The 17,190-nt window shown below is 44.2% G+C and overlaps 1 protein-coding gene across 4 annotated transcripts in view; it reads left to right on the forward strand.

Annotated features, from left to right (window-relative positions):
• Positions 1–17,190, forward strand: part of LOC121274848 (deleted in malignant brain tumors 1 protein-like) — a 73,722-nt gene that overhangs the window by 29,563 nt on the left and 26,969 nt on the right. For all 4 annotated transcript variants that reach the window (XR_005942306.1, XM_041182220.1, XM_041182219.1 and 1 more), the window contains exons 3-6: positions 6,263–6,380; positions 7,420–7,455; positions 12,305–12,619; positions 15,136–15,450. Coding sequence is in view for 3 of the 4 variants with exons in the window: in XM_041182220.1 (XP_041038154.1) it covers positions 6,287–6,380; positions 7,420–7,455; positions 12,305–12,619; positions 15,136–15,450 (760 nt within the window). In the remaining variant the exon portion in view is untranslated. The remainder of the gene's footprint in view (positions 1–6,262; positions 6,381–7,419; positions 7,456–12,304; positions 12,620–15,135; positions 15,451–17,190) is intronic.

Here is a 17,190-nt window from a genome sequence, read left to right on the forward strand (position 1 = left end):
TACGGCTGAAATACAAAGGTTCTTGACAAACAAGGGAGCCAAAGGTTACCCGAGGGTCGCTGGAAATGTGGAGCTGAAGCCGCAATCGGATCAGCCAGACTCTCATTGAATAGCGTAGCAGGGCCGAGCGGCCGAATAGCCTACTCCGGCTCCTAATTCGTACAGTCGTAAGTTTATCATCTTCCTCACAGTTAACGGTGCATCCAGATGAACAATTTGTCCATTTTAGAGTTACATCCTATACAAATCAGTCTAACTGGTTAATGTGGCGATCCTGGTACCAGCTCCTGGCGAACATCGCTGTATGTCCTCCACCAATGTTCACCCCTTCTCTCAATTGGCTGCCCCTCAATTAAAATCAATATTGCCACAGTGCCCATTTTTAAATTTTAAGTTCTGAGACGTCTGCATTTCTGACTAAAGTATGATGAAGCGCTTCAGCAAGCACAGCTATACAAGGAAGGATAGCAGGGTAGTGTTAGCTGCCCCTAAATTAGCACTCCCGAAACCCCAACTATGGATAAGGGTTCATACCCCGACAGGGTAGCTAATGGAATTTGAGTTAAATTAGTAATCGATTATTTTTGGCGGGACTGGTGAGCCATTAGGTTGCCGTAAACACTCACAAAATCTGACACACTTGTGATTCCAGGCTCTCAGCAATGTGATTGACCCTTAACCTCACGCTGAAATGGCCTAGTTTGGTGGTCCAAGGGGTAAGTGGGGACGCTAGTCACGCTCACACTCCATGGAAGTATTACTTTGTTTTAAAAAAAAGTCCAAGTAGATGCATAAAATGCATTTCACTCATAAACCCCCTCCTTTACCTCTTGAGATAACTCAAGCACTAGTTAAATGTTACTTGCCTTTATGTAATGCGTGGGAGACAAAAGTTAATATCGTTCCACTGGTCAGGGAGTCAATTGGCATATTCAAGGCCAAAATGGAGACAGGATTTTCAGGAGTAACATGAAAAAAAATCGAAAAATACCTGGATTGGGATTCTCTCGCCGAGCTTCCAATTCATGGTTGACCAATCGTAAATTTTCAAAGTTAACACGATGGATTATGTTAACCAAAATTCGCGTCAAATGTTAACATATGAAGCATGACCAGGAAAATTGGCCTTCTACGTAACACGCCTGTCTCTTTTTTCTATTCACTTTGCTTCCCTCTCTACCTTTTCCTACTTGTAAATAATCCTATCGGGATCCCTCCTGTCATGTTATGTTGCATTTACCCGCCTTGTGTCATCTTCAAGTATCCAGTGGAGCTCGGCTGCGACCGCTTAGTTCAGTCAACCAACCTACTACGCCTCGGTTGACTCCTCCTTCTGCTGCCTCAGTCTTGCCTCTGTCGATAAATCTCTGTCGCTTTTCTGCTCTGATCAAATGCCAGAAATATAGATTTTTTTTTTCTGGATGTCACATTTTATGTTTAAAGATTACTTTACTGCATCTTAAAGTAATTATACACTGGCCTTAAGTCCTTCAGTTGAATTTTGAAGCAAAAGTAATAACATCCATATTCCAAAAGGCCGCTCATTTATTTCGCACAGCAGTATTTATTGCCCAGGTTTCTGGGGCAAACAGACCAACGGGTAGAATATAGAATCTTATGGGATTTTCTTTATTTATTAGTTTGTAGTAGTTGTAAGTTCCATTTTTGTTGATATTGATTCTAACAGAATTCAAGCCACTTGGTATAGCCAAGCTAGGAGCATGAGAACTTACATACGAAGATCGGAATTAAGAGCAGGTGTAGGCCATTCGGCCCCTAGACGCTGCTCCGCCATCCAATAACATCATAGCGATCTGTTTGTGTTTCGATTTCCACATTCCTATCTACCCCCGAAAAGCTTTGATTCCTCTGCCTAAAAAATCTATCGACCCCTGCCTTAAAATTATTCAGTGGTCCCGGTTCCATTGATTCTGAGGCAGAGAGTTCCAAAAGTCCCACCGACCTCTGATAGGGAGAGAGGAAAACAACATGTCCTGACCCCTGTCCTAAAAGGGCGAGCTCTAAAGTGGGCAAATGCATGGCAGATGCAGTTTAATGTGGATAAATGGGAGCTTATCCATTTTGGCAGCAAAAACAGGAACGCAGATTATTATCTGATCAGCTATAAATTCAGAGATGGGAATGTGCACCGAGACCGGGGTGTCCTTGTACACCAGTCGCTGAAGGTAAGCATACAGGTGCAGCAGGTAGTAAAGAAGGCAAATAGTATAAAAACAAACAAACTGCGGATGCTGTAAATCCAAAACAAAAACAGAATTACCTGGAAAAACTCAGCAGGTCTGGCAGCATTGGCGGAGAAGAAAAGAGTTGATGTTTCAAGTCCTCATGACCCTTCAACAGAACTTCAGTTCTATTGAAGGGTCATGAGGATTCGAAACGTCAACTCTTTTCTTCTCCGCCGATGCTGCCAGACCTGCTGAGTTTTTCCAGGTAATTCTGTTTTTGTTAAGGCAAATAGTATGTTGGCCTTAATAGTTCGAGTAAAGGAACAGGGATGTCTTGCTGCAATTGTACAGGGCCTTGGTGAGACCACATCTGGAATATTGTGTCCAGTTTTGGTCTCCTTATCTGAGGATTGATGTATTTGCTATAGAGGGAGTGCAGCGAAGGTTTACCAGACTGATTCCTGGGATGGTAGGACTGACATATGAGGGGAGATTGATTCAATTAGGATTATATTCGCTGGAGCTCAGAAGAATGAGTGGGGATCTCTTGGATACCTATAAAATTCTAACAGGAATAGACAGGGTAGATGCAGGAAGGATGTTCCCAATGGTGGGGGAGACCAGAACCAGGGGTCACAGTCTGAGGATACGGGGTAGACCATTTAGGACTGAGATGAGGAGAAATGTCTTCACCCAGAGAGTGGTGAGCCTGTGGAATTCATTACCACAGAAAGTAGTTGAGACTAAAACATTGTACGTTTTCAAGAAGGAGTTAGATATAGCTCTTGGGGTGAAAGGGATCAAAGGGTATGGGGAGAAAGCAGGAGCAGACTATTGAGGTGGATGTTCAGCCATGATCATAATGAATGGCGGAGCAGGCTCGAAGGGCTGAATGGCCTACTCCTGCTCCTAGTTTCTATGTTTCTATGTAAAACAGTACCCTCTACTTCTGGACTCACCTACACGAGGTTATCCTTGATCCAGGTCATGTCACATGATATCTGCAATGGGAAGGTATTAGAGGACAATTCAGTACCTTATACCATTCACTCTCCTAAACTCCAGGGGAAACAAGCCCTTAATAAAGGATAACAGTCCAATAGCCTTCTTGATCACATGCTGTAGCTGCATACGAATTGTTTGTCACTCCTGTACAAGAACACCTGGGTCACTCTGCATTTCAGAATTCTACAGTCATTCTCATTTAAGTAATGCACTGTTCTATTTTTATTTTTCCTGCCAAATTGAACAACTTTGCAATGTCCCACATTATACTCCATCTGACAGACTTTTGCCCACTCAGTCAACTTACCTTAATCCGTCTGCAAGCTCCTTATGTCTTCTTCACAACATACTTTCCTACCTATCTTTGTTTCCTCTGCAAATGTAGCTACCATGCCTTCACTCCCTTCGTCAAAACCATTGATGTAAATTGCAAAATGTTAAGGCCCCAGCACTGCCCCCTGTGGGATTCCACATGTCACATCCTCCCAATCTGGGACAGGCCCTTTTATGCATACTCTGTTCACTGTCAGCCAGCCAATCTTCTATCCAGTCTAATATGTTACCACTTACAATATGAGCTTTTGGTTTCCTCAATTATCTTCGATAAATGCCTCCTGGATATCCCAGCACAGAACGTCTGCAGGCTCCCCTTTATCTCCGGCACATATTAATCCTTCAAACAACTCTAATAAATTAGTTCAACATGATTGCCCTTTCAACAAACCATGTTATATAATTTGTGATTTTCTAAGTTCTCATCTGTAACTCCCTTAAGGGTCCACTCTAATACTTTTCCCATGTCAGACATCAAGCTAACAGGCCTATGGTAACCTGTTTTCTGCTCCCCGCCCCCCTCCACTTCCTGAATTGATGGGCTATATTTGCTATTTTCCAGCTGAATGAACCTTTTCAGAATCTAGGGAAATTTGGAGAATTAGCATCAAAGCATCTGCTACCTCATTAGTTACCTCTTTCAAGACTCTAGGGTGAAATCCATTAGGCCCCGGTGAATTGTCAGTCCGCAGCTCCATCAGTTTGGTCAGCACACACCCTAGTGATTGTAATTTCAGCAAGCTCCCCTCTCCCTTCCACCTCCCAATTTACAGCTATTACTGGAATGTGTTCTGGATCCTCTTTAGTGTAGGCAGAAATGAAGTATTTGTTTTTCCAATCCACTATTTCCTTATTATGTACGATTACCGCCCAATTCTCACTCTCTAGAGGACCAACACCCACTTTTTCCATATATTTTTCCTGTTTAAATACCTGTAGAAGCTGCTGTTATCCATACTTTACATTTCTAGCTATCTTCCTCTCATAGTCTAATTTCTTTCCCCGATTAATCCTTTAGTCATTCGCTGTTGTTCTTTATATTCAGACCAATCATCCAACCGGCCCCTTACCTTTTCACAGTTATATACTTCCCCCCCAACCCCCTTAAGATGGGTGTATTCCCTAACTTCTTTAATTAATGATGGATGGTGGGCCCTCTGTTTAGACTTTTTCTTTATAGTAGGAATATAAATATTCTGATTACTCTGAAACACCGACTAAAATGCATCCATTCCCATCTAGTTCTCCTTGTTTAATTTTAAAATACTAAAAGCCTAAGCCACAGGTCTCCACCAACTCTACCCAGTGTCCCGGCTATCCCCTATTTAACCTTAACAAGCAATTGACATGGACCAACCTTTACAACGTAATTGATATCAGTTAGCACATGCCACATCTTCATGGAATTACATCTGGCTATTCCCATCCTTCTCCTGAATTTGGAATTGCATCCAACGTCTTCTGTTATCATTAACGCTAAGTAAACAAACATATCTATACATTGCAATGTGAGGCTAATCCCTTCAATCCTCAGTCTAGCTTCTTTGAATCTGCCTATGCCAGCTGACGTCGCTTTGTCTTTCTGTTGTTCATGCTTAATCAATATTCTACACTTTTACGTTTTTCTTGAACCAGCAAATTGCTACTCAAGGACATTGATGCATGTTTTTTTTTCCAGTTGAAAGCCGTCCAGCTTGTACAGGTTCTACCACAACCAGGACTGGTGCCAAAGTCCCTGGAGTTTAAAATATTGTTCCTTGCAACACCTATCCGACTCATATTCATCGGTGCTATCTGGTAATTCCATAGTTATTGACGCCCCGCACTTGGAGTAACCTGGAGGTTACCCCATTGGATGTTCTCTAGGTGGTTTCTTCGCCAGTTCCATAAGCACTCCTTGAGAACTCGAATTCGTTTTTTTAACACTTACATCCGTGGTGCTGAGACCGATTTTCATTTCTGAAGGACACGGATATTCTAGCAAATGAATTCTGAGATGGACATGGCCATAAAATGGACGGTGCCAACTATTCTCCCACCGAACATTGAATCGCATTGAATTCCCCTGACCCATTGGGCGTGAGCTGAAATGGGACGCTTCTGCACTATTGCCTGTTTATCGCCCGTGCTTAATCTTAAGGAGAATTCCTTCCAACTGTGATCTATCCATCTGTTGGAAACAATGTTCCTAAACTGGACTGTTCCGAATAATTGACTATTGTCAAATGGTTATACTTGATTGCCAAATTATTGTATCATCGATTATCCAAATTATCATAATCCATTTGATGGCATGAACAGTCATCTCGACCTGGAACTTCAACGATATTTTTTCTCCAAAGGTGCTGCCTGAGATGTGAAGTCTTTCCCATAACTTTGCCCTTGTTTCAAATTGCAAGTGTCCTGAATATCCTACTTGAGTATTACCCTAATATGTTTACCTCAGTATTCAGCTTAATTATTTTCAAGTAACTGGCTGTCAGATGGGGCTTTAACTGGGGTTTAATTGAACATAGATGGCCGGCAATTTGGGAGATAGTGCACAATAGATTGTATGGAATCTGTGCCCGATTATGTGACCTCCTTGATAACCCAATCCCTTCATTTCATTGTGCTTCACCGTTGGGGATTCCCCATTTCAGAACACCTCCTTAAATTAGAATCAGTCCCTTGCATTTGGGGCTTTAGTTTAATTTTGCATTTTCTGATCGGTGCATATTTTATTGTATTCTCTTCAGGAACACCTTGAAATGCCAAAGTGAATGAAACTGGATGCAGAAACCGAACGAGACAGCGAGGAAATATTTTATCTGTGGCACCGTCGTGCCACAATGAATTCCATCTTATTGCTGGCTGGTACACCTTTCATAAGTTCCATTATATATTTATTTACGGATGTATTCATTTTTGAAACCGTTCAGTTATCCATACTGTAAATCGTTACCGTGGATCTCGCTCAGGTATTCTCATTTTGCATGAAAGCAAACAATTCATTACCACTGATGCTGTTGCCTGAGGCAGATTCTCTATTTTCGTCACAATATCTCCATCTTGTCACTTCACGTCACGTATCGTCACGTCAAGTCACGTATCGTCATGTCACTTAACGTGTCTTCACGTCACATATCTTCACGTCACGTGGCTCCAAAGGTGGCTGAATGTACAGCTGATCTTCAGTTGCATCATGGGTGCCCTTTCCAGGGTGCATTGAGTACCATGAGTTATAATCATAATGATAATAATATTATTTTAATCATTATTGTGATTATTATAATAGCAATAATAATAACAAATTATTACCAATATGTTGTTTTTATGGTAATAATTCTTCATTGGACGTGGGCACCACTGGCTAGGCCAGCAATGCAGAGCTCTGCTCAGAGGTCATTGAAGAGCCAACCGCATTGCTGTGGGTTTGGAGTCGCAAGTCGGCCAATCCAGGCAAGGAAGGCAGATTTCTTTTCCCGAAAGGCATCGGTGAGCCACATAGGCTTTTCATTAATAACATTTTTAATTCGACTGACTTTAAGTTCGTATTCCACCATGGCTGGATTCGAACGCAGGTCCCGAGAGGCTCACCCCTTGGCTTCTAAATCACTAGTCCGGCGACTACGCCGTAGTGTTACACGTTGCTTTTTATTTTGTTTAATTATTATTAACAGCAATTTAATAAGGAGCTGAACAATAAAGAAATAACTACCATTATCCAGTGCTGCCCACGTCTATTGAAGAATTATTACCATAAAAACAACATATTGGTAATAATTTGTTATTATTATTGCTATTATAATAATCACAATAATGAGTAAAATATTATTATCATTACCAGTTTTTGCTGCTCTACAGCACGGCTTAAATATTTATATGACCTAATCGTCTTTCTTTTGTCTTATAGTTCGTCTGGTGATTCTGTGCAATCTGGTGTCTGCAGGTATGTCAAGCCATTATGTTTTCAACTCTTGGAATGGACACTGGTGTTGATTTACCATTTTTGTCTGCTTTGTGTGTAAGTGCCTATGTATTTTAAATAGCATTACTACATTGGGGCCACTTTAATTTCGATGATGGCGCAAATACAATGAATGACCTTGGCCCAGTTCTTATATTGGACGGATGTGGGAAAACGCAATTTTTGTACAGAGGGTGATGGCGAATCATATTCCGCCGGTGTTAGATAATCAACAACAAAAAAGATAAACGCACAAAAGCACGACAACCTATGTGCTGAAACGATGCTCCAGTTAACCCATCAAACTGCGACAAAAAACAACCTACATTGCTCTCGCGTCTCTAACGGGAGCATGTCACAGGAGCGTTATCAAAATGGCATTGCACAATAGTTCACCTTATTAGATTTTAGGCTTGATGACTGAAATCGCCCGGCAAGAAACAGATTCTAAGAAGGTGAAGGAGGATATTGTGGCAGAGAGACAGAGAGATTTAGGGAAGGAATTCCACAATTTGGAGTGACGGTGCATAAAGGTGAGTTGCACAGTGGTCAGGAGATGAGAGTTACGCAGGAGACTGGAGTAGAAGGAGCACAAAGAATTTGTTAGTGTTGTTCAACTGGATAAGATTATCTTGATAGGGAGGGACAAGGTCATGGGTTCAATTGGAAGGAAGAGGAATCAAGGCTTTGAATTTACGGCCGCTAATATAGGACAAAGAACTGCGGGGTAGGAAAGGTAGTGGCTCCGAAATTGCAGGGCGTGTAAAGCCTGCCTGGAGTTACTGGGATATTCTGGTGAGCGGTGCAGCCGCAGAAGCGGGGAACGTGGCTGTAGAATATCGGATTGTCACAATATTTGTCCAAACCTTGAAGCTAGTATTCCTCACTAACGTTGCAACCGAAGATGCTAAGCGGAGGTTGAATTGAGCTGTGTAAAATTAGGATTTAGAAGGAACTGGGGGCATCCTGGCTGAGTTTGCAGATGATACAAAGATAGGTGGAGGCGCAGGTAGTATTGAGGAGGTGGAGAGGCTGCAGAAGGATTTGGGCAGTTTAGGAGAATGGGCAAAGAAGTGGCAGATGGAATACAACGTGGGCAAGTGTGAGATCATGCACTTTGGTAGGAAGAATAGAGGCATAGACTATTTTCTAAATGGGGAGAAAATTCAGAAATCTGGAGTGCGAAGGGACTTTGGAGTACTAGTCCAGGATTCGCTTAAGGTTAACTTGCAGGTTGAGTCAGTAGTTAGGAAGGCAAATGCAATGTTGGAATTTATTTCCAGAGGACTAGAATATAGAAGCAGGGATGTGCAGCTAAGGCTTTATAAGGCTCTGGTCAGACCACATTTAGAATATTGTGAGCAATTTTGGGCCCCGTATCTCAGGAAGGATGTGCTGGCCCTGGAGAGGGTCCAGAGGAGGTTCACAAGAATGATCCCAGGAATGAAAGGCTTAACATATGAGGAACGTTTGAGGACTCTGGTTCTACACTCAATGGAGTTTAGAAGGATGAGGGGGGGATCTGATTGAAACTTACAGGATGCTGAAAGGCCTGGATAGAGTGGATGTGGGGAAGATGTTTCCATTAGTAGTAGAGACTAGGACCCGGGGGCACAGCCTCAGAGTAAAGGGAAGACCTTTTAGAACAGAGATGAGGAGAAACTTCTTTAGCCAGAGAGTGGTGAATCTATGGAATTCATTGCCACAGAAGGCTGTGGAGGCCAGGTCATTGAGTGTATTTAAGACCGAGATAGATATGTTCTTGATTGGTAAGGGGATCAAAGGTTACGGGGAGAAGGCGGGAGAATGGGGTGGAGAAACATATCAGCTATGATTGAATGGTGGAGCAGACTCGATGGGCTGTATGGCTTAATTTCTGCTCTCATGTCTTTATGGTCTTATGAAGGGTATAGACAACTATTTATAAAGCGGTATTAGGATAGAAATACTTTTCTCTCCCTCAGCCATATGAACCCCCATGGTATGAATCATTTTCTTCGTTCCTATGAAACATCTTGTGTTTCTAAGTTCTTATTAACTTGCATAACAAGCAGTGAAATAGTTCCCCACTATAGACGTCTAAATTAGGACGGGAAAATAAGGAAACCAATTGAAGTATGCATCCAGCAGGGATAACGAAAAATATATTTAAAAAATCCATAATTTGGACAGGAAACCAAAATCGTCAATTAATATGGCCCCCCCCACCTCTCCAACCACCACCCCTCACCCCCCACCCCCCCCCCACCGCCCCTCATTTTCTCTGAAGGTGGAGGGGCATGTTAGTGGGGTGTTGCAAAAGGCAAATGGGATACTTGTTTTTATCAATCGAGGCATAGATTACAAAAGTATGGAGGTCATGTTGGAGTTGTATAGAACCTTGGTGAGGCCACACCTGGAGCTCGACAAATAAGTGAATAGGATGTCAATAGAGGGGTACGGACACCGGAAGTGCAAAATCTTTCAGCTGACGGGCGATATGATCGGCGCAGGCTTGGAGGGCCGAGGGGCCTGTTCCTGTGCTGTACTTTTCTTTGTTCTTTGTTCACTGTGTGCAGTTCTGCTCGCCACATTGTAGGAAGGATGTGATGGCGCTGGAGGGGGTGCGGAGGAGATTCACCAGGATGTTTGCCTGGGATGAAACGTTTAAGTTACGAGGAGAGGTTGGATGGACTTGGGCTGTTTGCGTTGGAGCGGAGAAGACTGAGGGGCGACCTGATCGAGCTGTATGAGATTATGAGGGGCGTGGACAGGGTGGGTAGGGAGCAGCTGAGTTGAAGTGTCAGTCACGAGGGGGACACAAGTGCAAGGTGAGTGTCAGGAAGGGGGAGGAAAGGTGCGAAGAAAAACCTTTTTACCCAGAGGGTGGTGAGGGTCTGGACTACGCTGCCCGTGAGGGTGGTGGAGGCGGTTTAGCCCCACATCCTTTAAAAAGTACCAACGTCATAACATTCAAGGCTATGGGCCAAGTGCTGGTGCATGTGATTAGGGACATAGGCCAGGTGTTTCTCACATGTCGGTACAGACTCGATGGGCTGAAGAGCCTCTTCTGCACTGTGAGTTTCTGTGATTCTGTGATTTTGACCAAGCGATGTAATGCAGGACAATTGTCCCTTTTTTACTTTCAGTGTTACTTCCTTTATGTTATCCATCTGATTAAGGCATCTATGCTTAACTCTGGTTTAAAATAAAATTAAACAGCGGGTGACTTAATTTGGGAGTGATCAAAGCTCAAGGAAGCTTTCCAATCACTGATTTTTGCTTGGCATGCGATTCCGTTGGACACACAGGCGGTAGCAACAGAGTGCACAGGAGCTCTTGGAAAAGACATGACTCCACCTTTGTACTAGAGACAACAACTAAAAACAGTCAGCAACAGTAGCGGGAGGACTGGAGGTGTCGGTGGAATTGTGTCTGGAGCCGTGCAAATCCCAAGCTGAATAGCAGTGGCGACGGGAAGCATCTCTTAATCACATCAAGTGATTTCCTGCCCATTAGTGTGGGCGGTAGCCTCATGATCGATGTTTCAGTGGTTGGGATGGAAACTGACCCCCTGAACTGAAATGTATTGGGTCAGGGGCCACAGCTGTTTTAGGGGTCAGATGAAGAGGAGACGAAAAATGATCAAGGCTTTACCTCCCTTCATTGGAAAGAATGTTTCACGCGATGAAAACCGCTCACAACCTGTCTCCCTCTCCCTCCTTAGGTTCGATCCAAATGCCATTGATGGATGGGAATGACTCTTGTTCGGGGAGAAATAAAGTGTATCAGACTGGGTGCACATGCGGGGCTGACCTGTTATTCCCTATTTAATACTTGCACAATAAGTTGTGTTCCATGTTAGGGTTTTGCGGCTCTAAGTATTAGTGGGGTTTCTGGGTTCTCTGTTAGTGGGACCTGGGGCTCAGTGTTAGTGGTATATTGGGTCCTGTGATAATGGGATTTGGGGGTTCCGTGTCAGAGGTTTGAGGCCGAAGTGTGAGTGGTATCTGGGGGTTCAGTGACAGTTTCATGTCAGGCCTAAGTATAAGTGGGATTTGGGGTTCCAGTGATATTGGGATCTGGGTGTTCAGTGGTAGGCAGTTTCGGATCCATGCGTTAGTTGGATTTGAGGGTTCAGTGATAAAGAAATGTTGGGGTTCAGTGCTAGTGGGATTTGGGGATTCAGTGTAAGTGGGACCTGCGGGATCAGTGAAAGTGTGGTTTGTGACCTACGCTTTACCGGGATTTTGGGGTTCAGTGTTAGTAGTATTTCGTGGTTCAGCAACAGTGGAGTTTCCAGCCTAAATATTAGTGGGATTTTGGGGTTCGGTGATAGTGGGATTTGGGGGTTCTGTGACAGTTGGGGCTCAGGCCTAAATATTAGTGGGATTTGGGGGTTCCATGATAGTGGGATTTGGGGGTTCCGTGACAGTTGGGATCCAGGCCTAAATATTAGTGAGATTTGAGTGTTCCGTGATAGTGGGATTTGGGGGTTCCGAGACAGTTGGGGTTCAGGCCTAAATAATAGTGGGATTTGGGGGTTCAATGATAGCGCGGTTTGGGGCCTAAGTATTAGCAGGATTTCGGGATTCAATAGCAGGATGATTTGTGGGTTCAGTGTTAATGGGATTTGTGGGTTCAGTGATGGTGGGATTGCCAAGTGAGTGTTTGAGATGGAAGATGATTCGCTCGACTAAATTGTCTTTCGGTGGGAACAAGAGCAGGCATAGCAATCGGAAGGAGACATGGGCGCACAGTTGCAGAAACGCTGGCGGGTCAGGGGCGTTCCTTGTGAAGGAATATTTCGGTGGAGGACAACTGCTTACCTTCTGTTCTCTCCCTCCTTTAGATTCAACCCAAGTGCGATTGGTCGCTGGGAATGACTCTTGTTCGGGGAGAGTGGAGGTGTACCACAACAACGCTTGGGGAGCAGTCTGTGATAATCATTGGGACATGCTGGATGCGAGTGTTGTTTGTAGGCAAGTGGATTGTGGACCCGCCAAATCAGCTCCTGGAAGCGCCCATTTTGGAGCAGCAAATGGTTCCTTCTGGTTGGATGATGTTGAGTGCAAAGGGACCGAGATTAACTTATTTCTTTGTCGAGCCAAGTCATTGGGGGAACACAACTGCCGTTCCAGCGAGGCAGCCTCGGTTATATGTTCAGGTAAATATACTGTTGTTATTTGTTTAGCAACTGAAGGATAGTGAAAGACTATCGTTGATTTCGCCGGAAGTTCAAACTCCCGCCCGAATTTCAGTTGTGCCGTGAAATAACAACTGGATTGAATGGATATAAATGAGGGTAAATCTTAAATCGGGAGGATATTTTAATGGTTGGCGAAGCAAAACAGACGGGGTGCACATGCAGGGCTGACATGTTATCACCTATATAATATTTGCACAATAAGTGGAAATAAATTGTTATACTGAAGCAGGAGGGCACACCACTGTCGCTCTCTCTATCACTTCAGAGCCTTTCTAAAATTCCAACAGCATCTCAAGTGTTAGTGGGATTTGTGGGTTCAGTATTATTGGGACGTGTGGGTTCTGTGTTTGTGGAATTTGGGAGTTCCATGTTAGGGGTTTGAGGCTCTAAGTGTTAGGGGGATTTCTGGGTTGTCTGTTAGTGGGACCTGGGGCTCAGTGTTATTGGGTTTTGCGGTCCTGTGTTAATGGGATTTGGGGGACCTGTGTTAGAGGTTTGCGGCCTAAGTGTTGGTGGTATTTGTGGGTTCAGTGAAAGTGCGGTTTGGGGGTTCAGTGACAGTTGAGCTTCAGACCTCAGTATAAGTGGGATTTGGGGGATCATTGATAGTGAGATCTGGGTGTTCAGTGGTACATGGTTTCAGAGCCATGTGTTAGTGGGATTTGACGGTTCAGTGATAGAGGACTTTTGGGGGTTCAGTGCTAGTGGGATTTGAGGATTTAGTGTAAGTGGGACATGTGGGCGCAGTGAAAGTATAGTTTGGGACCTAAGTTTAAGGGGGATTTTGGGGTCCAGTGTTAGTAGTATTTCAGGGTTCAGCAACAGTGGCATTTCCAGCCTAAGTATTAGTGGGATTTGAGTGTTCTGTGATAGTGGGATTGGGGGGTTCATTGTTGGTGGGATTTGGGGGTTCAGTGACAGTTGGGATTCAGGCCTAAATATTTGCGGGTTCATTGTTAGTGCGGTTTGGAGCCTAAGTATTAGTGGGATTTTGGGGTTCAATATCAGGAGGATTTGTGAGTACAGTGTAACTGGGGTTTGTAGGTTCAGTGAAAGTGTGGTTTGGGACCCAATGGTTAGTGGGATTTAGGGTTTCAGTGATATATTTTCAGGCCTATGTGTTATTGGGATTTGGTGGTTCAGTGATAGTGGAGTTTGTGGCAACTGTGATAGTGCGATTTGAGGCCTAGGTGTTAGTTGGATTTGGGGGTTCAGCGTTAGTGAGATTTGCGGGTTCTTTGATAGTGCAATTTCATGCCTACATAGCAGTTGGATTTGTGGGTTCAGCGTTAGTCGAGTTTGCATGTTCAGAGATAATGGGATTTGTGGGTTCAGTGTTAACGGGATATGAGGGTTCAGTGTTAGTGGTGTTTGTGAGTTTTGTGATAGTGCAAATTCAGGCCTAGGTGTTAGTGGAAGATGGAGGTTCTTTGTTAGCAGGATTTGTGGGTTCAGTGTTAATGGGACTTGGTGATTCAGTATTAGGTGGTTTCAGACCCATGTGTTAGTGGGATTTGGGGCTTCAGTCAGCATGGGATTCGACAGTTCTTTGTTAGTGGGGATTGGGGGTAAATTGTTAGTGGGATATGTGGGTTCAGTGATAATGCGAGTTCACGCCTAGGTGTTAGATGGATTTCGGGGTTCAATGTTAGTGGGATTTGGGGCTTCAGTCCACATGGGATTTGTGGGCTCTGTGCTTGTGATTTCTGGTCTTCGGTGTTGGTGAGATCTGTGGTTTCACTGTTAGTGGGATTTGGGTGTTCCATTTTTGGGGTTTGAGGCCTTAATGTTAGTGGGATTTGTGGGTTCACCGATAGTGGGAATTGGGGGATCAGTGATCACGGGAATTGTGTGTTCATTGATAATGGGGTTTGGGGTTTCCATATAAGTGTCATTTTGGGTTCAATGTTAATGGGATTTGTGTGTTCTGTGATATAGCAATTCCAGGCCTGAGTGTTAGTTGCATTTGGAGGTTCTTTGTTAGTGTGATTTGTGGGTTCAGTGTTAGTGGGACTTGGGATTTCAGTGCTAGGCGGTGTGAGACCCCCATGTGTTAGTGGGATTTGGTTGTTCAGTCCATGTGGAAGTTGGGAGTTTGGTGTTAGTCGGGTTTGGGGCCTTAGTGAAAGTGCGGTTTGGAACCAAAGTGTTACTGGGATTTGTGGGTTCAGAGTTACTGGGAATCTTGGGTTCAGTGTTACTGGGATTTGGAGGTTCAGTGTTACTGGAATTTGTGGGTTCAGAGTTATTGGGATATGTGGGTTCAGTGATAGTGGGATTACCAGGTGAGTGTTTGAGATGGAAGATGATTCGCTCGCCTAAATTGTTTTTCGGCGGGAACAAGAGCAGGTGTAGCACTCGGAAGGAGACATGGGCGCACAGTGGCAGACACGCTGGCGGGTTAAGGACGTTCCTAGTAAAGGAATATTTCAGTAGAGGACAACTGCTTACCTTCTGTTCTCTCCCTCCTTTAGACTCCATCCAAGTGCGATTGATCGCCGGGAGTGACTCTTGTTCAGGGAGAGTGGAGGTGTATTATAACAACATTTGGGGAGCAGTCTGTGATGATAATTGGGATATGCTGGATGCGAATGTTGTTTGTAGGCAAGTTGGTTGTGGACCCGCCAAATCAGCTCCTGGAAGCGCCCATTTTGGAGCAGCAACTGGTTCCTTCTGGTTGGATGATGTTGAGTGCAAAGGGACCGAGAGTAACTTATTTCCTTGTCGAGCCAATTCGTTGGGGAAACACAACTGCGGTTCCAGCGAGGCTGCCTCGGTTATATGTTCAGGTAAATATACTGTTGTTATTTGTTTAGCAACTGAAGGATAGTGAAAGACTATCACTGATTTCGCCAGAAGTTCAAACTGCCTCCCGAATTTCAGTTGTGTAGTGAAATAATAACTGGATTGAATGGATATAAATGAGGGTAAATCTTACATCAGGTGGATAGTATTAATTGTTGGTGAAGCAAAACAGACGGGGTGCAGATGCAGGGCTGACATGTTATCCCCTATTTAATACTTGCACAATAAGTTGAAATAAATTGTTATACTGAAGCAGGAGGGCACACCACTGTCGCTCTCTCTATCAGTTCAGAGCCTTTCTAAAATTCCAACAGCATCTCAAGTGTTAGTGGGATTTGTGGGTTCAGTATTAGTGGGACGTGTGAGTTCTGTGTTTGTGGAATTTGGGAGTTCCATGTTAGGGGTTTGATGCCTAAGTGTTGGTGGGATTTGTGGTTTCAGTGAAAGTGGAACGTGGGGGTTCTGTGTTTGTGGAATTTGGGGGTTCCATGTTAGGGGTTTGAGGCTCTAAGTGTTAGTGGGATTTCTGGGTTCTCTGTTAGTGGGACCTGGGGCTCAGTGTTAGCAGGTTTTGTGGTCTTCTGTTAATGGGATCTGGGGGACCCGTGTTAGAGGTTTGAGGCCTAAGTGTTGGTGGTATTTGTGGGTTCAGTGTAAGGGCTGTTTGGGAGTTCAGTGACAGTTTAGTATCACATTTAAGTATAAGTGGGATTTGGGGGTTCAGTGATAGTGGGATCTGGGTGTTCAGTGATAGGCAGTTTCATGTGTCAGTGGGATTTGAGGGTTCAGTGCTAGATGACTTTTTGGGTTCAGTGCTAGTGGGATTTGGGGATTCAGTGTAAATGGGACATGTGGGTTCAGTGAAAGTATGGTTTTGGACCTAGGTATTAGGGGCATTTGGGGTTCAGTGTTAGTAGGATTTCAGTGTTCTGCAACAGTGGGGTTCTGTGATAATGGGATTGGGGGTTCATTGTTCGTGGCATTTGGGTGTTCAGTGTCAATTGGGATTCAGGCCAAAACATTTGGGGACTCAGTGATAGCGCGGTTTGGAGCCTAAGTATTAGCGGGATTTTGGGGTTCTGTGACAGTGCAATTTCATGCCTACGTGATAGTTGGATTTGTGGGTTCAGTGTTAGTGGAGTTTGCATGTTCAGTGTTAGTGGAGTTTGCATGTTCAGTGTTATTGGGATTTGTGGGTTCAGCATTAGTGGGATTTGTGGGTTCAGTGTTAGTGGGATTTGTGGGTTCAGTGTTAAAGGTGTTTGTGCGTTCTGTGATAGTGCACATACAGGCCTAAGGATTAGTGGGAGTTGGAGGTTCTTGGTCAGCAGGATTTGTGGGTTCAGTGTTAATGGGACTTGGGGATTCAGTGTTAGGTGGTTTCAGACCCATGTGTTAATGGGACTTGGGGATTCAGTGTTAGGTGGTTTCAGACCCATGTGTTAATGGGACTTGGGGATTCAGTGTTAGGTGGTTTCAGACCCATGTGTTAATGGGATTAGGTGCTTCAGTCAGCGTGGGATTCAGTGTTTCTGTGTTAGCGGGGATTGGGGGTACAGTGTTAGTGGGATATGTGGGTTCAGTGATATGCAAGTTCAGGCCTATGTGTTAGTTGGATTTCGGGGTTCAGTGTTTGTGGGATCTGGGTTACAGTGTTAGTGAGATTTGTGGGTTCACTGTTAGTGGGACTTGGTGGTTCCATGTTTGTGGGTTAAGGCCTTAGA

This window comes from Carcharodon carcharias (genome assembly GCF_017639515.1).
Source record: "Carcharodon carcharias isolate sCarCar2 chromosome 39 unlocalized genomic scaffold, sCarCar2.pri SUPER_39_unloc_1, whole genome shotgun sequence".
Lineage (NCBI taxonomy): Eukaryota > Metazoa > Chordata > Chondrichthyes > Lamniformes > Lamnidae > Carcharodon > Carcharodon carcharias.